The sequence below is a fragment of the Cnephaeus nilssonii genome (genome assembly GCF_951640355.1).
Source record: "Cnephaeus nilssonii genome assembly, chromosome: 6".
Lineage (NCBI taxonomy): Eukaryota > Metazoa > Chordata > Mammalia > Chiroptera > Vespertilionidae > Cnephaeus > Cnephaeus nilssonii.
In genome coordinates, this window is record NC_137077.1 from 42,798,836 (window position 1) to 42,821,457 (window position 22,622).

Sequence of the window (22,622 nt, forward strand, 5' to 3'; positions counted from 1 at the left end):
GTGTGCAGATGATGTTTTGTTAAGTTGTACACTTAAAATCTGTATGGTTTTGCAGACCAATGTCACCCAATTCAATTTTTAAAAGGGACTTCTTTAATCACTAATTCCATATTATTCTATAATATCCACCTATTTTATATGAAATAGGCTAAGTTTCTAGTCTATAATTACTAAGTGATGATGAATAGACTAGAATAATAAAACATTCCTAAAAGGCAACAACATTTCACAACAAGAGCAACATTAAATAATTAGCTGGTCAGCAACAGATCCTATGCATTCTTTGAGGACCCAAGTACAAACTCACAATTAAAAGGAACATTGAAACTAACTTGCAGGCTGAAATCTGTACTTAGATCAGTCTTTTAGTTAAACTACTTACCCATATTCTGAAGCCACCTAAAGAGTTTCTCAGGAAAATAAATATCTAAGATGGTGCTCTCTGCAAGAACAGTCTTCTAAACCAGCAAATAGTGCTTTTCTGATGTCACTGCAATGCATCTATGGCCCTCAGTTATATTCCTAATCCTACCCCCCACTTCAGGAAACAATTTTAAAAGATCAGAGTGTGCATCTTGCTGATGCTCATGAGATAGAACCATCCTAAAAGGGAACGGACAAGGTACTAGTTTATTAAAAATGATCTCCACTTGGAATTGTCTCAGCTGAATACTCTAATTATGTCAAAGCATGACCAGGAAAAGAAAATGTAGTTAAACTAAGAGGCAACTTAAGCCTCCATTTCTTATAAACCATTAACCGAGAAATCCCAGGTGTTCTGGGGGTTCATCGGAATCATTTTTCAGAGGATGAGATTGTATAGGGGTTTCTGACTTTCCATGGGAGCTACAAAGGTATCATTAGACATTGCAGCCTCCATTTTTACAGCATAGAACCCTATTAGAATTTTTAATAATGTAGGAACAGATAGGAGAATTCCAAATTTTTACACACGCACACACACACACACACACAACCTAAAACAAAACAACAAAAAACTATGGATCTCAGAGAAAAAGTTTTTCTTTTAATTATTAAGCAATTTCCACATACCATATTCTCTGCTGGAGCTCTGAGCTATAAGGGCAAGAAATGAGTTGGTATTACAAATATTTTTGGGAGTTGCCCATAATCAGCAGCCCTGTAGGCCCTCCCATAGGATGGAAGAGGACAGTACCTGGTCATGTATAAGATAACAAGGGATAGAGGCCAGAAGTGCTTGCCATGTAATCCAATACAGTAAATGAAATAAAAGAATTCACAAGTTCTAGTTCTTTGCTTAGTCTGTTGATCTGTGCAGCCTGTCTGACCTAACATAGATCACAAAAGAGCCAGAGTTAGCATTTCGGGGATAAAAATTACACTAAAATATTTTTAAAGACATAAAGGTGCTAATTATTTAATTGAAGATGGACATTTAGACGCGCAAAGTGGAATGGAGAGAAGGCATATTACTGAGGTGACAGAGGTACTTACACATGTCCCAGCTCGTGGGCTATGGTAAAGGCGGCGCTGAGGCCATTTTCTTCACTAATAGAGCAGCTCCGTAAAGGATCACACAGGGTGCCTAATTCTGCCAAGCCTGAAAAATTTCACATTCGTATTTCATCAAAACAGGAAATACCAAATCATAAAGTAAGAATTCAATTTTAAAGCATTTACCAATGGCATTACTACCTAGAAATGAATGCAGAGTGGCTGTTAACAGTGCATGAACATTTTATAAGGTAAAGAAAGAAAACAATGATTTGTCTCTAGTTTAAGTCTTTTAAAGAAATTCTTGGATTCGTTTACTAAAGAAAATAATCTAAAAATATGGGTGACCAAACTATTTTTCTAAAACAGGAAAAAAAAAAAGAATTATTGTTGTAGGAAGAATAAACTTTTAGACCCACAATAGTGTAGACCATAAGAAAGGCAATGAATGAAATTGATAATAGGATAACTGGTAAAGAAAATAGCATGGGACACAATAATTTATGAATTATCTATAATTTCCTTAAGTTTTCAAGCAGCATACAATTATTCAATTGCCATGATAACTAAATGAGTGAATACAGGGTGGAAAAAAATTGTTTTACAGTTGTTCATATGAAAAACACAATCATTAATAAATAACAATACAAGAATAAACTGTGTTTTTCTGTGTTTAACATATTCACAACTGTAAACCTACCTTTGCCCCACCCAGTATATGTTGCAAGCTTAGAATGGCACCTAGCATTTAATATCTATCTATCTATCTATCTATCTATCTATCTATCTATCTATCTACATCTGTATCTCTATAATAGAGCCAGGATGTAACGACCGATCACGACCAAAGGCTGACCCAGCACTGACTACTGAGTCTGCAGGCCCAGTGACCTAGCAGTGACTGCTGAGGGGGCTTTGAAACAGGCCTGAAAAGAGACCTGAAGAGAGAAGCAGGGGCTGATCTGTAGCATCTGAGGCAGCTTTTGAGCCTCAGATGCATCTCTTTCCCTCTGAGCCTGGCCAGCAGCACATCCATTCCTCTCCAGGCCTCCACCAGGGCTGCTGATCAGCCCTGCCTTTATGATCAGGCCCCGTTGATAGGCCCAGAGACACTGACTGGCATAGAAACTGGCCAATCAGAACCAAATCTGGGTCAACTGTGAGGAGCCAATGGCTGCCTAGGAGGCAGAGCTTTTGACACTGACTGGCATAGAAACTGACCAGTTAGAACCAAATTGGCCAGCAGAGGAGGGCAGTTGGGGGCAACCAAGCCAGCAGGGGAGGGAAGCTGGAGGTGAGATCAGGCCAGAAAGGGAGGGCAGTTAGGGGTGATCAGGCAGGCAGAGGCAGTTAGGGGTGATCAGGCAGGCAGGCAGGTGAGCGGTTAGGAGCCAGCGGTCCAAGATTGCGAGAAGGATGTCCGACTGTTGGTCAGACATCCCCCAAGAGGTCCCCAATTGGAGAGGGTGCAGGCTGGGCTGAGGGAACCGCCCCCTCTGTGCACAAATTTCGTGCACCGGGCCACTAGTCTATATATAAAAGCCTAAGCAACTGTTATGACCAAACAACCAGAACGACTGGTCTACCAGTCACTATGACACACACTGACCACCAGGGGGCAGTACTTAATGCAGGAGCTGCCGTGATGCACACTGGCCATTTACTGAGAAATGGCACCATGGACCTGGTGCCCACAAAGCAACATTCGGCTTCCCCGAAGTGGGACACAGGTCCCACCATCATCCTGGAGTGACACCCCACTAAATAGCAGACGATGCTGCTGAGACCCCATGGCAAAAATGTGGCCCACAGCCCAGCCCAGCCTGGAAACAGTCGCTGTGGGCGCCAGGTAATGACATCACGTAGCAACGCCCGGCTTTCTCTCCCTACTGACTAGCCTCCTTGGAGTTTCTTCAGCTTAGGAACACAACTTGCTTTATAGCCAAGTGCAAACATTTTACACTTTAACCAAATGTCTGTGAAGCATTTTCCTGTGCCTCATCTCATTTGATCCTCACAGAAGTCCTAGAGTAGGTAGATAGGAGACTCGGTGGAATCCTATTTTCTTTTCATTAGCCAGAAAAAGGAGATTTAGAAAGCTTAGGAACTTGACCTGACTGAAAAGAAGTAAGAAGTGGTGGACCTTGAAAATGACTTCAGGTTTTGCCACTGTGCAGAATATAGTCAAATACTGCTGCAGTTAAATATTTTACCCTTTGTTCTCCCTGCGTGATCTATAATAATAATCTGCTTCGTGTTGATATTTACTGCTGTGTTGCTGACAATTAACTGAAAGAGAAGTTGGGGTGCTTCACTGGGCTGGAAAAAGTTTAGCTACATCAGAAAGCAGGTCTAATTAAGCAAGTTTATTCTATATATATAAAAGGCTAAGTTGACTCGCGCATGCACAATACAGATAAAGCTCTCGCTGGTGCCAATCGCACACGTGTGTTTCGATCTGTCATTGTTGATTGTGAATTTGGTTGACACTTCTATTATAGAGAAAAGGCGAATAGCGATATTAAAATAGTTCTTCTGATTAATTTCCTTTCAATGTGCACAAAATTATGTCCCGGGCCACTAGTATGTTAAATAAAACATGATTGCAATAATTATTGCAAGCACTTAATTTTGTAACTATTTCAGCAATGGAAAATGTATCATATATTAGCACCTATTCATGCTTATATAAAGAACTAGAGGCCAGATGCATGAAATTCATGCAAGAGTAGGCCTTCCTTCCCCTGGCTGCTGGCACTGTCTTCCCTCTGGCACCCAGAACCCGGGTTTCCCTCCAGCCACCAGCAGGCACCCGGGCTTCCCTCTGGCCACTGGCAGGCACCCATGGCACAGGCTTCTCCCACAGCCCCAGCTTCGCCCAGAAGGATGTCCAGTCTAATTAGCATATTATGTTTTCATTATCCTCACTAATAAAAGAGAAACATGCTAATTGACTGTACCTTCATGACGCCCACCAGCCAATCAGGAGTGAGTATGCAAATTAACCCAACAAAGATGTAAGGTTAATTTGCATATGCAGGTGCCCCAAGCGGCTGGGAGCAGGGCAGGACGCAGGAGTTCCGCACCACCCCAGCCACTCTGGGCCTCTGGGCAGCATGGGAAGGCAGAAAGGCTGCTCTGGGCTGGAGCGGAAAGGGGGCTCCAGCCAGAGCGAAGGCGGTGCCGGCAGCCAGGGGAAGGAAGGCCCAATCTTGCATGAATCTTCATGCATCGGGCCTCTAGTTATATATAACGTGCAACGAATGTGTTGCTGAAAGATGAAGGTAGATTTGTATTATCTACTGTGTTTAGCTGTCTACTCCTATGTATTCTTTTATTCATAAAAATTCAAAACAGACATTTTCCCAGCATTTAAGGTAAGTATCCCAACAATTAGAATGGCTCTGTTAGGATTTAAAAGAAATAGAGGTTAAACTGAAGAATCTAAAAATGCTGGAAAAATTCAGACTGAGTTCATTCGCCAATACTTTTTTTAACAATAAGGAAAGAGCCCTAGTCAGTTTGGCTCAGTGGACAGAGCATCTGTCTCTCCCTCCCTTCTACTCTCTCTAAAAATCAATGGAAAAATATCCTCAGGTGAGGATTAACAACAACAACAAAACAATAAGAAAAGATCGGCTCTCTTTCTGACCCTTTTCTGGCAGGGAAAAAAACCTACTTGGGCAAAGCCCCTCCCACTCTTCGCTCCCCCACCCCCGCCATCACCAAAGAACTTTTTCTTAATTAGAATCAAGACCAAAAGCAAGAAGAAGAAAAAAAAGAAATAAAATTTCTTTAAAAGTCTTCTGTCCAAAATATGAGGGAAATTAATATTGTATGTGAAATTCTTCAGTCAGTTTTAGTCAATACTATATTTCTTCTTTATAAGTTATAACTGAACAAATTTTTCCATGAATTTCTGCTATTTTCTCTGTCTTTATTAGTATTTTCAATCTGTCAAATGGCTCAAGTTCCAATATGTTTATTTATTTTCAGGGACATGGAGATATTTGGAACATGATATCGTCTCTGTTACCACTCAAACTTTGTTTCATGCTTAAGGATATATTCTTATATGGCCATTTTAGTCACATAATAGACTTGTGAAAATATGCATTGCATGTGAATAGAAACCACATTCAAGTATGCCCATGAACAGTCAAGACCAACAAAAATCAAACTGAATGTATAGCATTGTGATACCAAGCTGCTTGTTGACGGTTTGTGCCTAGATTCACTCAAGCTGGTACTGGGTTCTCTAAAGTGGCCAAAGATAGAATAAAGTAGCATGGACCCAAATTTGATACAGACTCCCTTGTTTGTTAGTGCAATAAGCTACACAGAGCCATCTAATCCAGCCATTTTGAACAATAACCACCATTTTCAACACACTTTGCAAAACATGCTTAGAGACTGGGGCAACAGTACTTGCAAAAGAAGATATAGCAATTATTACCAACATTCTTTATTTGTCTTAAGAACTATCCTTAGTTTGTCATTTTTCCATGTATTTTAGATTAGAACATAAAATACTATATCTTGTGTAAATACAAGATGGGCAACCTTGGGAAAATCATTTATTCTCATCTATAAAATTGGAATAGTTCTTACTTCATAGATTTGTTGTAAAAATTAAGAGTTAAATCATGTAAAACTTTAATATTGGATATAACATATAAAATCCATTCAGATATATCAGTTATCATTATTATCATTACCCTTCCCTCAATAGAATAATAAGAACACTCTCATTTTCAGTTTATGTTTCTAAATGGCACTATGATTTATGTGCATAGGGGAGGCTGGAAACTACCAAAAAAAATGAATGGAGACTAGGAGACCACCCACTTCTACCTGAATAGTCCAGAATATTTAGCATTAAATCATTTAAAAAACAGTAAAATGTGGCAGACATTTTCATATTTAACTTTTAGTATAAAGATGTGAAAATAGGACATAGATAATATAAGAAATTATTTATGGACTCTTGTTAGATTGGCTGATAAAATACTATACCTACCATAGCCAGAGAATAGTTTTCGGAGAGAAGAGAACAGGGTCCTGCTGTAATAATTACAGTAGTGGATGTCTATTTCCACATTTGTAGAAGATTACAGTTTCTAAAGAGTCCTCCTAACACAAAGAAACTAGATCATTAGTAAAAACGACGTGTTAATGAACACTGACTTGACGTGTTTTACAAGAATGATCAAGTCCCAATCTCCAAAATCTAACATATATTGTTCCCCTGCCCCTCTTATACAACATGCATGCATACGCACACACATTTATACCTGAGCTAAATCTTAAGGGGTAAGCAATGAATAGTAAGGATAGAAGATACGCTGAGGGCAAATACTGATGAAAGTAATATGATCCAGAGACTAAGAGGTTGGTAGAAGAAGCCTCAAAGTACAGCAGCTGATCCTGAGTTTTCCACATTAAGTCAAGGACCCTGGTTAGTAACACCCTTTGGGTAACAGCAAAACACCAGAAAATACTCTCTGAAAGAAAGTACATTCTTTTTAAGCAGATCACCTCTAATCTCATGGATTAATATTAAGTAAATATGAGCTCACAATCAAAGATCGCCAAACATACAAACAAGTCAACACAAGAGAAAGCAGAAACCACATATTTGGCCCTCAACTGTTTAAGATATGGAAACTGTCAGAGATGGATATAATATTACTCCAAATGAAATGTTTAAGTAAACATGAAAGGCAATTACAAATATGAACAAATATAAAAAGAATGTAAACAAAATGAACACAGATTTTGAATAAGAGCTAACTAGGATCTATTAAATTGGAAAACATATATTAAAATGGAAAATTCAGAGGATGGTTGAAATATCAAATTAGAAGCAGCCAAAGAGAGAAATACTAAAATGCATGTTAGAGCTGCTTGAATGAAACATGAGGAGAAAAAGAAATGAAAGCATGGGAAACAGTATGAGAAGAGCTAATACAAATGTAATTAGGGCCCCATGAGAGAGCAGATAGAATATAAGGAGACATTTTGAAGAAAAAGAAGGATGGGCATTTTCAGAGTTGAAGATATTAATCAATGGATATAGGAATCACAACATATCCCAAGCAGAATAAATAAAAAGAAAATCATATTAAGAAACAATTTTAATGAAACTGTATCATATCCAAAACAAAGATAAGATCTTATAAGCAGCCAGAATAAAAAACAGATAACCAAAAATCTACAACTAAACACACTACAGATTTCTCAATAGCAAAAGTCAAAAGCGAATGCAATTACATATTAAAAAAACTGACATAAAATAACTGTCAACCTAGAATTGGTACTAGAAATACACATGGGTAAATTAAGGAAACTTCCAGAATAAATAAAATAGAGAATTTTTCACTAATATATCTTCACTAAAGGAACTTTTAAAGTCTATAATTCAGAGAGGTGGATGAAATTATGAAAAAATTGTGAAGGTGGGCACAAATTTTAACAAATATTAAATATAAAACATTATCCTTTAATACACAAAGTTTACAATGTGATAGAAAATAGACAATATCATATAAGATAGGAGAAAGCTGAACAAAGTTTAAGAAATCTAATATATCTGTTTAGGAGAGAGGTTTAGACAACGTTAAATATGCTAGTAAAAAGCCAGAGAAGCCTCAAAAATAATAAAATAGTATATACAATTTCAACCTTCAAAGAGAATAGAATAAAAAAACTGATTTAAAAATGTAATTACCCAAAGGAGGCCAAAAAAAATGAAGGCAGAGAAAGGAAGTATAGTGCAAAATGGAATAAACAGAAAGAAAATCAAAATGGTATATATAAGTCAATATATAACAATAATTACAATTAGTGTAAATGGACTAACTTTGCCAGTTAAACAGAGTATAGATGCTATTTTTATTTTTTTTTATTTTTTTAAAATATATTTTATTGATTTATTACAGTGAGGAAGAGAGAGGGATAGAGAAGGGATAGAGAGTTAGAAACATCAATGAGAGAGAAACATCGACCAGCTGCCTCCTGCACACCCCCTACTGGGGATGTGCCCGCAACCAAGGTACATGCCCTTGACCGGAATCGAACCTGGGACTTTTCAGTTCGCAGGCCGACACTCTATCCACTGAGCCAAACCGGTTTCGGCTAGATGCTATTTTTAAATCCAATTATATGTTGTTTTCGAGAAAAACTCCTAAAGTATAAGGGCACTGGGAAATTGGAGGAACAGATATATCCAGCAAATACTATATAAAAAGTTCGGGTAGCTACATTATTACCAGAAATATCTTAACTATACTGATTTTTTTTATTTAAAAGTATTATTAAGTGTAGAGTCACTATACAATTGTAAAAGGTTCAATTCAAACTTGTATGTACCAAAAACATTAGCCTGAAAATGGTCGAAATGAAAAATTATAATACTATATGGAAAGAGTGACAGATATATATTCATGTTTCAAGTTAGTTACTAACAAGCAAAACATTAGTAAGTATACAATTAAGCAACTTTGATTTAACAGACATAGAGAACCCTGTGTACCACAGTTAGGGAATATACATTCTTTTAAAAAATACATAGAGCATTTTTTTAATTAACTACATAAGAGACCACAAAGGTAATATCAAAAAATTTCAAAGAATATGTTTTATCTAGATCATGTTGTCCAACTACAATGAAATTAAATTAGAATTTAATACGAAGAAAATTTTAAATGCTTTTCTAAATAAGTCAAAGAAATCATGATAGAATTTACACATACTTAGAATTTTTTTAAATTTTGAATGACATGAAAAATATCTACCAAAATGTGTGGGACACAACAACATGATACATTAAGCTAAATTGATAGTTTTAAATAGTAAAATTAGAAAAGAAAATAGCCTGGATGCTAACCAGCTAAGCAGACAATTTGCATTACAAATAGAACAGTAGGAGTAAAATTGGAAAAAAAAAATAGAGCAGAAATTAATGAAGTAAAAACAACAGAACCTTGGCCAGTATTTCTCGGTGGTTAGAACATCAAAAGAGGTTGATTCCCAGTCAAGGACACATACCTAGGTTGCAGGTTCGTTCCCAGGGCATGTGCGGGAGGCAACCAATCAATGAGTGTCTCTCACATTGATGTTTCTCTCCCCCAACCCCCAACCCCCGTCCCCTCCACCTTTCTTTCTCCCTTCTACTCTATCTAAAAATAATGGAAAAATATCAAAATATCCTCAGGTGAGGATTAATAACAACAACAAAACAGATAAAAAGCCAATTATTGGTTTTTTACAAAGACAAGCTCTACAGACAATATTCATTAGTAATCAAGGAAGTGAAAATTATTACTGCAATAGAATATATTCAGATTGGCAAAAATAAGCAATCTGAACATAGCTTGTGTTGATAAGGACATAATCAAAAGGAACGTTCATATACTATTTATAAAGGTCTAAATTAGTAAAACTACTTTAGAAAATAATTTGGTAAATCTTATAACAATTGAACATTAGCACATTTACTGACATAGCAATTCTAATCATAAGACTATACCCTAGCTCTTATAGTGAAGTCTGTAATAGAACACAGTTGGAATCAGGCCAATCCACTAGCAGGTATAGGACAAAATATTATACAGCAGTGAAAAGGCATGAACTACTACTACAAAGCTCAAAACGAAGCAAAACCAATTTCTTTTAGGAACACATTTACATATAAGTTAATAAAACTTTTTCAAAAGATGGGAGGAACGGGCACATACAAAATTCATGTATTGGCTACCTCCTGGGGAATGCAAGGACTTAGAACAGGCCATACAGCAGTATCGAAGAAATGCTAGTTCTTAAATCTGGTGGTGGGTTCATGGCTATTCATTTTATTTATTATTTTGCTTTAAATTTTCATATAGGTTACTAAGTATTATTTTGCATGAATCAAATATTATAGATTAACCAAAGAACTTGTATATGTATATGCATAACCCATGGACACAAACAATAGTACCGTGAAGGCCCGGGGGGCAGGGGAGGAGGGGTACAGGGTAGAAAGGGGTCAATGAGGGAAAGGGAAAGGGGACATCTAATAGTTTCAACAATAAAGATAAATTTAAAAAATATATTATAAATGAAAACACAAAATATGTCAAGCTCTGCACAGCAATTGATATTTAGTAATTGGCATATATTAGTTCTTATTAGTCTTTAAAATTTATAGAAGCAGAATCAAATAATAGTGACAACAATAATCATTAATCAAGATAATTGATCAAAATGATTAAAATGTAAAATAACCTAAACAGCACCTTAAATAATTCAGTAAACAATTATATAGACTATACTTAATTTATAAAATAACTTACCTAATGTGTCACATTTCTCTCTAGCTCCACAAATGTCTTCCCTTAAAAAAAAAAAAAAAGATTTTGAAGCATTTTCAGAAAATATTTTTGCAACAAGCCAAAACAAAGATAAACAAGCTTTTATCTATTAACACAAACCAACTTCTAAAATCCAGTTCTTAATAAGCTCTCAATAAGTTTAAACTTAAGAGCTGTGCATAGCAGTAAGCAATGGGTGCTATATAAAAGTGATGGCTATACTGTAAATAGATGAAGCTTAACCAAGTTTAGGAAAAGCTTTCTAAGTGTATTTTTCACCTCGTTGCCTTTACTTATACAGTATATGTAATATAATTCACTCTTTCCTTGATGTCTCAATGTCATTATGAGCCTCAGCGATTATTCTCTGCTACAAAATAATGATCTTCTCAGATGTGATCTTACTTAGTCCCTACTTAACTGAAAAGTTCCCTTATCTCTTTCCTTATGGTCTCCTCTTATAGCCCTTTCTCCCTGCCATGTTTAAGATGTTATCCACAGTCTTTGTTGCTTGGCCTCTAAAGTATAATCCAGAGCAGAACCATGGACTGATAATAGCCTACCGTGTATAAAATTAAGTCAATTCTGCTTTAGTTTTGCAAAGATATAAAGCACATGAACTATATGTCTCCAATTACATCTCAGGGTTCTCAAAGGTGAGGTTTCTACAAGTCTGACCCTCGAATGAGAGATTTCTTTCCTTTGAACAACCAACCAACAGAAAACACCTAACAGACCTGGGATGTAAATTTTCTGGTGGCATCAGAGGTGCTGAAACAAAGGTGTGATTTAACAATGGATAGTGGTGTTTGAAAATGGATCATCACTTTATAATAGCAGAAGCTGTTTTCCACAGGAGTAAATAAGTTTGAGAAACACCCCAGCAAAAGTAGCCTAGTAATTAAGACATGCACTGAGCATCAAAATGAGAAACCAATTTTTTTTAAGTAAAAGGATCACTTTGATTGGACAAGCAAATAAATTCAAAAGCTCTTCTTTCCAAGTGACTGAATGATCAAGTGGGAAATGAACTAAGCCTGTTCTAAGTGCCCTAAATTAATTTATAAATATTTTTTCTAATTCTCTTCTGCCACTAATAAAATAAGATAATTATTTTGTTTAGGTCATACCATTGCTTAATAACCTAACATTGCTAATTTCCTAAGGAATAACCTTGTGTACTAGTCTGAAAAAAGAGAAGAATGCTTTCATTCAATACCACCTTTTGTAATACAAGTTCTCATAGGACACTGTTGTGTATCAAGAAGTACCAGTGAGCATGCAGGAGAAAAAGGATAAGCAATTACAGTTAAAAGTGTTATATTTCTGAAACTGTACCTTGTGATAAGAACAGCAGTATCGTGGTGGGAAGGGTGAGCATCATCAAGAACATTCTGAGTTTGTTGCCACAAACAAAAGTTACGTAATGTTGTAGCTGCATTAAAACTGATGACTGGTCCTTCCTGTGCAAAAGAATATGCAAACCAGTATTACGCAAAACATTCATGGCCTCTTTATCCTCAAAGCCTATCAGCATCCATGCAATATATCAAAAAACATTTTAATAGGCAAATGAAGTAGCAGTATCTTTCCCTGGTATTCAAACATATGTTGGCAATACTTACAATAGTGTGATCAAAGCAGAATCTAATTAGACCTTCTCAATATAACATCCAGTATTTAGGATCAAAGCACTACCTTCTAAAAACTACCATATTCTAAGTCCTTCAACAAGCCTATCCTATATAGTAAAAGCCCAGTGACCTAACGGCAGAACGACCAGTTGACCAGTCGCTATGACGTGCACTGACCACCAGAGATCAGATGCTCAACGCAGGAACTGCCCCCTGGTGGTCAGTGCGCTCCCACAGTGGGAACGCCTCTTGGGTGACCAGGATGAGTGGTGCTCCCACAGTGGGCCAATCCTTGCAGGCCATGGCCCCACCAGTGTACGAATCCCATGCACCAGGCCTCTAGTAGGATTATAAAAGTGAATACATGGATGCTTTTAAGCTTAAATTTTTTGTTTATTAATGTGTCTTACTCCCTCTGCTATTATTCCATTTTATTTCCATCACAACAGGACAAGTTAATCTCACTCCAAATAAGTTTTTTAAACAAAAATTGTTAAACTATCTCATTTCTAATAAGGTTTGTAATCTATATATATTTATACTAGGAGCCTACTACAACTAAGATTACTAATTTTAGAACTGTTTCTTACCTGTTCATTATGAATTACAATTAATTTTACAATAACTATGTTTATAAGATTTCCAATACTTGAGTCCTTGTAGATTGCTGCAACCTGCAAGAAAAATGATATGTAGGATTAAATGTCTAAAATGAATATTTCTTTTCAAAAGTAAACTGAAACCAGTCCAAGAGCATCAATTCTCCAACTTAGCTGCCCATTGGGAGCTTTTCACAAATTCTGATGCTCAGGCCACAGCCCTTAACAATTAAGTCAGAATCTCTAGGGATGAGACTCAGTTATCAATCTCTCTTAAAATTCCTCAGCATTTATTTTTAATGATTCCAACATGAAGCCAACTTTGAGAACCAGTATCTTAATCCTTGCTGCTGAGATTGGTCCCTGAATCAGCAGTATCTATATCACTTAGAGATGATAAGAAATATAAAACCCGGGCCCCACCCTGGACTATTGAGTCAAAAATCTGCATTTTAACAAGATTTGAACATGTATCAGAGCTTGGAAAATACTGTTCTGGATGATTCAAGAAGAAATTCACTTCATTCTGTGTCATAATCCACAATCTATATGCCATGATACTTCATAATAAATATGTAAGTTTCACCTACTCTTTTACCTGATTTCTTCTGCCATGGTTGAATATTTCCAATTCTGAGCTTATGGTTTTTAATGATTAGCATTACTGGAGTCCACGGAGATGGATTCATCCAGAATAATATAAAGAGCCGTAGGAGAGGTTATGGGTCACAGCCTGGTTCTAATTCTTCAAAACTGAAGAATACAGCCTATGAGGCACTCTGCCTGGGCTCAGTTTGTGGTTCATAATCAAGGTGCTATCCAATTCACTAATTCATATCCTCTCCTTGGAGCCACCATAGAGGTTACCACTGCAGTAAGAGTGTCTTCCATGGCCTATGCCTCTGCTTTGCATTCCTTTAATGACATAACTCTACAGACCTGGACCTCCTGCGCAATAAAAATTGCTTCTGACACCTGGGTCACCATCTCTAGGACCACTGCCCAAACCAAGGCAGCAGTGGCTTCAGGAAGTACTCCATTATTTAGTAAACACTCAGCATCTACTCCTGGCTTTGTTGGCTAGAAGACATGGTCACTGATCTTATGGAGAAAAAAATTTGCTCAAAGTACAGGTAGTGGAGCCCTCACTCCATCAGCACAATGAATAACATAACTGCTTCTGTGGCTTCTAGCGCCACACGGAGCACTACCTGAACAAGAGCCAAAGCATCTCCAGAGATGCCGACAGGGTGGGGTCAGCATGGACTGACACGTTCCAGCACCTTCCCTACTGTTTTTGTGGTGCAGCCACAAACACAGGTTTGCCATCTCTCCCTGAAGTGAGACCTTTAGCTTTGGGGGTGGCATTTTTTGGCAAGAGTGGTGGTTATCCCAGTGGGTTTGAGAGTAAGTTAAGATGGGCCAATCAGATGATTTCTGATTTAAAGGAGGTCTGTTAGCCTTGCAGTATTGCTCCCTTTAAAATGGGAGCTGTGGGAAAACTATAGCTGAATTGATAAATGTTCATTTTCCATGCAACTATTAAAAATATAGCAAAGTAAGCCAGTCAGAGAAAGACAAGTGCCACATGATCTCACTCATATGTGGAATCTAATGAACAAAAACTGATGAACAAAATAGATCCAAAGACATAGAAGAATTGAACAGACTGTCAAACCTCAGAGTGAAGGTGGGGAGGGTAGGTGGGTGGGAAGAGATCAACCAAAGGACTTGTAGACATATAAGCATAACCCATGGACACAGGCAATAGGGTGGTGAAGGCCTGAGGACAGAGCGGGCTAGAAGAGGCCATTGGGGGTGGGGGGGGGGAAGGGGGCATACAATAATACTTTCAACAATAAAGATTTAACTTAAAAAATAAATAAAAATATATCTACTGTAGATAGCAAAGTAGACCCATATTTGTGACTTCAGAGTTATGCTTTAATTCTGTAAGTTTAAAAGTAGTTGCTTTTATAAGTCAAATTACTAGGTAAACAGTGCACCTCAAAGGTATGCACAAAGGCTTCCTTCCTCTCTCATCCCCACCTAAACATAAAATGGTTGTGAAGACTTCTATGTCACAGGGAATCTTCCTTTCACAGTACTCCAGAGAAAAGAGCTGAAGACTCTGAAGTATCGAAATGCCTTCTTTCTCTACTCATTACCCCAAATATGTTGACTACAAATGACAATCTGGATGTTAGAATATTAGCTATAAAATATATAACCACAAAAATGTTTCCGTTTCAGAAGGAAACAGATGCTGCATCTTTACTGAAAAGTGACCAGCCTACTGGCTGGAATTTGAAAACATATTCCCAGTGTTCTGACAGTATTGGTTGCCTCTGGCACCTATCCTGACCAGGACCGGGGACAGAGCAAGTGGGGGTTTTTAGCTGATAAATGCCTCTAAATAACAGTAACAATGTTTTAATAAGTAGGGTTGATTCCGGAGTATCACATGATGCTCCGTAAATTTACATCAAACCTATAACAAGGTGAATTTTGTAAAGTCAAACCTTTGTAAGCACAATGGAGTATGGAGGCTTCTGACATAAATGTTTTCAAGGTTTTTAAATAGTAAGTCATTGAATATCAAAATCAATCTGTTGAAGAAAGTAGTTGCCTTAGTTTATACATACTTTGGTTGCCTTAGTTTATACATAAACTAAGTTGCCTTAGTTTATACATACTTTGGTGGTTTAATAATGCATATGTAAATGCCATTTTAATATGATAATGTCACCTAAATTCTATAAGGATAGAAACTTTGGGATAGCAAATAATTGAACATCTCTGCTCATTTAAAACACTTATTTCATTAGACATACTCTACACCACAATTGTGTTCTTCCCAGCTAATTTTAATGTTAATTCCAAAACCCTTAGAGATCACTAACTTATTTTTACCACATGAGTACACCATTCTAAAAAGTGGATAAAATCACACAGATTATTCCTAAATCACTGATCTCAGACATTTTGTTAAATTGTTGAAAGCAAAGAAAAACTTTAAGATAGCACTATTCTTGACTGTGTGCAGGATGGGTAAGGATAGATAATCTCTTCAAATTATAATCCATTAGCGCAATGCTGAAAGTATTCGGCAATTTCCTCCTTATACGTGGAACTCAACACACAACTCTTTTCATCACTTTGAATTTTAAATGGCTCTCAATCATATTCCAAGTTTAAATCACAATTTCTTGTGTGTTTTTTCCCCTAAATTACTATGACCAAAAACATTACCAATATCCTGAGTATGTTTGAATAAATTCAGTCAGTTGATGCCTTCTTATAAATTAGGACAAAATATGTAAAACTTGAATCGGCCCCTGCCTCAACTGCAGACATCTGGGGACACTTAGGTGGAGACAACATCTCTCTGAACTCTCTAGAGCAATTTTGGAAATGGACTTCACAAGTGGAGATAAAACAATTTGGACTACATTTTGCTATCTCTCCCTAGTTCACCAACTGTCCCAATTTGCCCAGGACTTGAGGGGTTCCCAGGGACACAAGACTTTTAATACTACAACTAAGAAAGTCCCAGGAAAAACAAGTGTCGCTTTTTCTCCAAGTTTACTTTCACCTTTACTTGTTTATATCTACAAATATTTCTGTGATCACAGGTTTTCACTAATAAAAGAACCATGTATGTGCAAAGCCCTAAAGTCTGCTGACTTTCTTGTATCTTTATTGAACATTATTTCAATGAAAGAAAAAAACAAAACACTAAATTCAGGTAATTTAGAATTCACCTGAAATTTGACCTCTGAGGAGGAAAAAAAAAAAAAGCATATAAAAAACTCAAACTATCTCAAACGAGAGACTTAGCCTCCTAAACTTTTTCTGCTACCCCATCTATATTTGGAATGCGCCCTCGTCCTCAATCCTGCTGCAGTATCTATCTCCCTGTGAATGAAAGCTTGATACAAACCGGCTGACCCTGTCTACAAACATCTTGTCTCCAATTGTCATTGGCTTTCCTTCTAATGGGACTAAAACTCTAAGAAATGACCTGTGCAGGCATTGGTCTGTTGCTTCAAGCAATCGCAGAAGCAGATTTATTTTTCATGAAGTCAAAAGGTCTGCTTTTGCCCTTGATAAACTCTGGCTTTAAAACTCCCATGGATGCCCTGGCCAGTGTGGCTCAGTTGGTTGGAGCATCATCCTGCAAGTGAATTCAATTCCCAATCAGGACACATACTCAGGTGGCAGGCTCGATAGAGAGTTTGGGTATATGTGGGAGGCAACCAATTGATGTTTCCCTCTCACACTGATGTTTCTCTCTTTCTCTCCCTCTTCTTATCTCTCTAAAATCAATAAAAGCATGTTCTTGGGTGAGGATTAAGAAAATAATGAAAAGTAAAAACTCCCATGGACAACTTCAGCCATGTACAACTTCAGTTACCTCAAGGTATGCCACAATATCTTCTAAACAGTGATTATATTAATTGATTTTTAATGTAAAATATAGATAATAAGCACTGGCTGGTATGGCTAAGTTGGTTGAGGGTTGCCCCATGCACCAAAAGGTCTTCGGTCAGGGCACATGCCCGGGTTGCCACTTGATCCCCAGTGGGGGGCGTGCAGGAGGCAGCCAATTGATTTCTCTCTCTCTCTCTCTCTATCTCTCTCTCACTCTCTATCCCCTTCCTCTCTCTCTAAATCAATAAAAACATATATTTTTTTAAGAATACAGATAATAAAGCTTTTGGAATATGGCATTATCACCAAAACTGCGTGTAGCTATTCCAAAATTACTCTTTTGTTTGTATACTCCTAATTAGCATTTCCAAAGCACTGATACTGGGGTTATATGTCATTTAACATACTTCAAAACCTGCTGTGTTTACAAAATCTAGTATTTTCCTTCAGTATCACTATCTCCTCCCTAATTTTCTTAATGATTATCATTTTCTTTAAACATTTAAAATGGCAAAGTTTACCCCACTGTGTTCTATATAATTGATACAATTTTCTACATATCAATTGACATCTTACATGTCACTGTTCTCATTAGAACCCTTCATAATGAGCATGCCACACCTACATTTAGATAATAATACATCCAGATAATTACATATCTAGATAATTACTTCAGATTCAGAAGTAAAAATAAAGTGTCATCGGGATAAATTTTTATGTGTAGCTCTGTTGTCATTTTAAAAATTAAATTCAATTAAGCAAAAAAGTAGATGTCTGTATTATATAAATTTCAGAAAATGATTTTGAATCATCTCTTTTGTCTATTATAATGTCACCAGTGGCCTGGTGCATGGATTTGTGCACACTGAAAGGAAATTAATTAGAAGAAAGATTTGTGTGGTAATTACATTACTGCAAAAAATTACATGTCAAAATAGTATATATAATATCTATATATATAAAAGCCTAAGCAACCAGCTGACTGGCCAGTAGCTATGATGCACAATGACCACCAGGGGGAAGATGCTCAACGCACAGGCATGGAAACATGGAACAGACTGATGAATCTCAGAGGGAAGTGGGGTTTGGGGGAGGATGGGAAGAGATTAACCAAAAATCTTATATGCATACTAGAGGCCCAGTACACAGATTCATGCACTGGTGGGGTCCCTCGGCCTGGCATGTAGAAATTGGGCCAAAACTGTCTCTCTGACATCCCCCGAGGGGTCCCGGATTGCAAGAGGGCACAGGACAGGCCAAGGGACCCCACCAGTGCACAAATCCATGCACCAGACCTCTAGTAGTATTGTAAAATTAAAACATGTGTGTGATTGGCACCAGCAAGAGTTTACGCGAGTCAACATTTATTTTTAAACTAGTGGCCCAGTGCAAATTCATGCACATTGAAGTTAATTAGAAGAAATATTTTAATATCGCTATTTGCCCTTTCTCTATAATAGAAGTGTCAACCAAATTCACGATTGACAATGACAGATCAAACACACACGTGGGATTGGTGCCAGAGAGAGCTTTATCTATATTGCGCATGCGTGAGTCAACTTAGCCTTTTATAGATATAGAATAAACTTGCTTAATTAGACCTGCTTTCCAATGTAGCTAAACTTTTCCAGCCCAGTGAAGCACCCCAAACTTCTCTTTCAAGTAATTGTCAGCAACACAGCAGTAAATATCAACATGAAGCAGATTATTATTGTAGATCATGCAGGGAGAACAAAGGGTAAAATATTTAACTGCAGCAGTGTTTGACTATATTCTGCGCAGTGACAAAACCTGAAGTCATTTTCAAGGTCCACCATTTCTTACTTCTTTTCAGTCAGGTCAAGTTCCTAAGCTTTCTAAATCTCCTTTTTCTGGCTAATGAAAAGAAAATAGGATTCCACCGAGTCTCCTATCTACCTACTCCAGGACTTCTGTGAGGATCAAATGAGATGAGGCATGGGAAAACACTTCACAGACATTTGGTTAAAGTGTGAATTGTTTGCACCTGGCTATAAAGCAAGTCGTGTTCCTGGGCTGAAGAAACTGCAAGGAGGCTAGTCCTTGCTAGAGAGAGGAAGCCAGGCATTGCTACTTGATGTCATTACCTGGCGCCCACAGCCACTGTTTCTGGGCTGGGCTGTGAGTTGCATTTTGCACCATGGGGTCTCGGCAGCATCGGCTGCGATTTGGTGGGGTCTTGCTCTGGGGTGGTGGAGGGGCCTGTGTCCCACTTGGGGGAAGCTGAGTGTTGCTTTGTGGGTGCTAGGTTCGCAGTGCTGTTTATTGTTAAATGGCCTGTCACGAGGGAGAGGAAGCCGGGCATTGCTATGTGATGTCATTACCCAGCGCCCACAGCCAGCATTTCCAGGCTGGACTGGGCTGTGGGCTGCATTTTGCACCATGGGGTCTTGGCAGCATCAGCTGCAAACTGGTGGGCTGTCACTCCAGGATGGCAGTGGGGCCTGTCTCCCACTTGAGCGAAGCCAAGTGTTGCTTTGTTGTCACCAGGTCCATGGTGCTGTTATTCTGTAAATGACCAGTGAGCATCACGGCAGCTCCTCCATTGAGTGTCTGCCCCCAGTGGTCAGTGTGCATCATAGCAACTGGTTGGACAGTCGGACACTTAGCATATTAGTCTTTTATATATATATAGATTGCCAGTGCACGTCATATGTACTGGACGGTCGGTTGGACAGTCAATGAATAAATTGCAATATAGTTCATGTTGAATGTCAGGAAAAACAACCAAATTCATGATGGACAATGACAGATTGAAACACACACGTGCAATTGGTGCCAGTGAGAGCTTTATATGTATCGCGCATGCGTGAGTCAACGTTTATTTTTAAATTGCCAGTGTGCCTCATATGTACCTGCCGGTCAGTTGTATGGTTGTATGGTTGATCACTTAGCCTTTTATATATAGAGAGATGCATTGTGGAGGGGAAAGCATTATTTTAATTACCTATTCATTTTTTTTTCAATAATTTTTTATTGAGTGCCCATTTTGTACCAGATAGTGTGTTTAGGCAACGTAGACCATCTATACTTAGCACTTACAAGAATTTAAGATAAAAGATTATATGTAAGAAAAATAACTGGGTCTTATGCTCTTTAAGTCAAAATGAACTTATTTCTAGCAAAGAGAAATTGCCAATGACCTACAAATGTGTTCTGGGCAAATCTCTTCAACCAAGTGGCCTAAATTTCCTGTATGTGAATAAAGGTATTTCCAGCTATGAGATATGTTCAAATACCCTGAATCTGTATAAATATGTGACCATATAAGTCATCAACTAAACCAGGATACTTATGAGCATGTAAAGGGAGTGCTTTTAATAATCACTCCAAAATAGTAGGCCTAAACCTAAAAATGTCTTAAACAGTGGATGTGTGTGTGTGTGTGCGTATATGTGTGTGTATATATACACATATATATATATATACATATATATATATATATATATATATATATATATATATATATGTGTGTGTGTGTGTGTACATATGTAGGATACAGAGCGATGCCACTAACACAGAAATGGTATCTTCACTGGCATTAGAATTTGGGCACCACCGCAGCACAACAGAGATATTAACATTAGATAGGGGATTCTTATAGCTACCGTGGTCTTACATCTCAAAGTTGCTAAAGCAGCTCTATTAGTAATAGCCTACACTTTTAAAATATCATGTATTCTAATTTCTGATTTGGCCAATGTGTCAGTAGTAAAAATAACATACCCTCCCCTCTGTGCAAAAATAGAGTAAAATTTTAAAAATTCAGATTTCAAGGGCAAAAGATCTTCCCTGTCACTAGGGGGCAGAAGACATTCAAGTGATGAAGTAAATGAAGTATTTTCTATAAGTAGCTTCAGAGAATTCTAAATGTTTTAGAAAGCCATCCAGTTAACAGAATGGGATACTTACTATACAGCTAAACTAAATTGAACAAATTATTTTTGCCTTAAACCTAGATACAATTTGTTTGGGAAAACTTTAAAAATCAAATGTGAGAAAATATTACATCAAACATTTTAGGAAACGGAAAAGACTTCAGTTTACTTACAATTGATATCAGAGTCAGTACGTAGTGCTGCAAATTCGGCCCGTGATGATGAACCATTTTAGCGTCAGCTGTCACCATAACTTCCACGTATCTTGGATATGATAAAAACCGTTTTTTCCTGGAATGTAATTGACTTTTTTCATTTTCCAGTGACACATTTTTTGAAGGGTGTCCTAAAACTATTTCTGTTTTAAGATCTTCATTCATGTTGCTGTAGTTATGAAAAGGTAAAGTGGTTTTCTTTATTTGACTTTCTGGGGGAAAAAGAATATAATGTGCAGTCATTAAGTTATGTGACTAAAATATGGAGCAAAATAAAATAGTCAAAAATATGTAATACTTACACATCTGCTTCCAATGTGAAACAATAAAAGAACATAACTTACTATTTAAAACAATGTTCTACAGCATTATTATGAGCATTACTGCTCACAGTAAAAAAATGTTCATATTTTCATGGATTGCACTATGAAAACTGTGACTAAGTCTTACTAAAACTTATCTAAACCTATGAGTATTCAAAAATATTTTGAGAACATTATGCTAAGTGAAATAACTCAATCAAAAAAAGCTAAGAACTATGTTATTTCACTCATATGTGGGATATTCGTGAACACAAATGAGGCGCAGGCAAGCCTCGGATGGCAGCTGCCCAGACACCCAGGGCCGCCCGAGGCTCAGGTAACCAGGGCCGGCCAAGGCTTGCGCTGCTGGCAGTAGCAGCAGCAGAGGTGTGATGGGGTGTCACCTTCCCCTGATCACCGGGTTGTCTCCGTCCCTGAGGGCTCCTGGACTATGAGAGGAGGCAGGCTGAGGGACCCTCCCAGTCCAGTGCATAAATTTTCATGCACCAGGCCTCTAGTATATTTATAACATTTTATATAATGAGCAAACAAGTTAAGGAAGCACACACCTCAAAGTTTTTTAGCTGTATTAGACAGGTGTAATTGAAGAGGGGGATAGTAAAACTATCAAACTATTGCCCGGGCCGGTGTGGCTCAGTTGGTTGAAACACTGTCTCATGCACTGAAGGGTCTTGGGTTTAATTCCCGGTCAG

The 22,622-nt window shown here is 37.5% G+C and overlaps 1 protein-coding gene across 3 annotated transcripts in view; it reads right to left on the bottom strand.

Annotated features, from left to right (window-relative positions):
- ADAMTS20 (ADAM metallopeptidase with thrombospondin type 1 motif 20) overlaps positions 1 to 22,622 on the bottom strand; it is a 177,299-nt gene that overhangs the window by 109,692 nt on the left and 44,985 nt on the right. For all 3 annotated transcript variants that reach the window (XR_013813714.1, XM_079775341.1, XM_079775340.1), the window contains exons 4-8: positions 21,566 to 21,819; positions 13,054 to 13,137; positions 12,168 to 12,292; positions 10,812 to 10,852; positions 1,477 to 1,582 (exon numbers count right to left, since the gene is read on the bottom strand). Coding sequence is in view for 2 of the 3 variants with exons in the window: in XM_079775341.1 (XP_079631467.1) it covers positions 1,477 to 1,582; positions 10,812 to 10,852; positions 12,168 to 12,292; positions 13,054 to 13,137; positions 21,566 to 21,819 (610 nt within the window). In the remaining variant the exon portion in view is untranslated. The remainder of the gene's footprint in view (positions 1 to 1,476; positions 1,583 to 10,811; positions 10,853 to 12,167; positions 12,293 to 13,053; positions 13,138 to 21,565; positions 21,820 to 22,622) is intronic.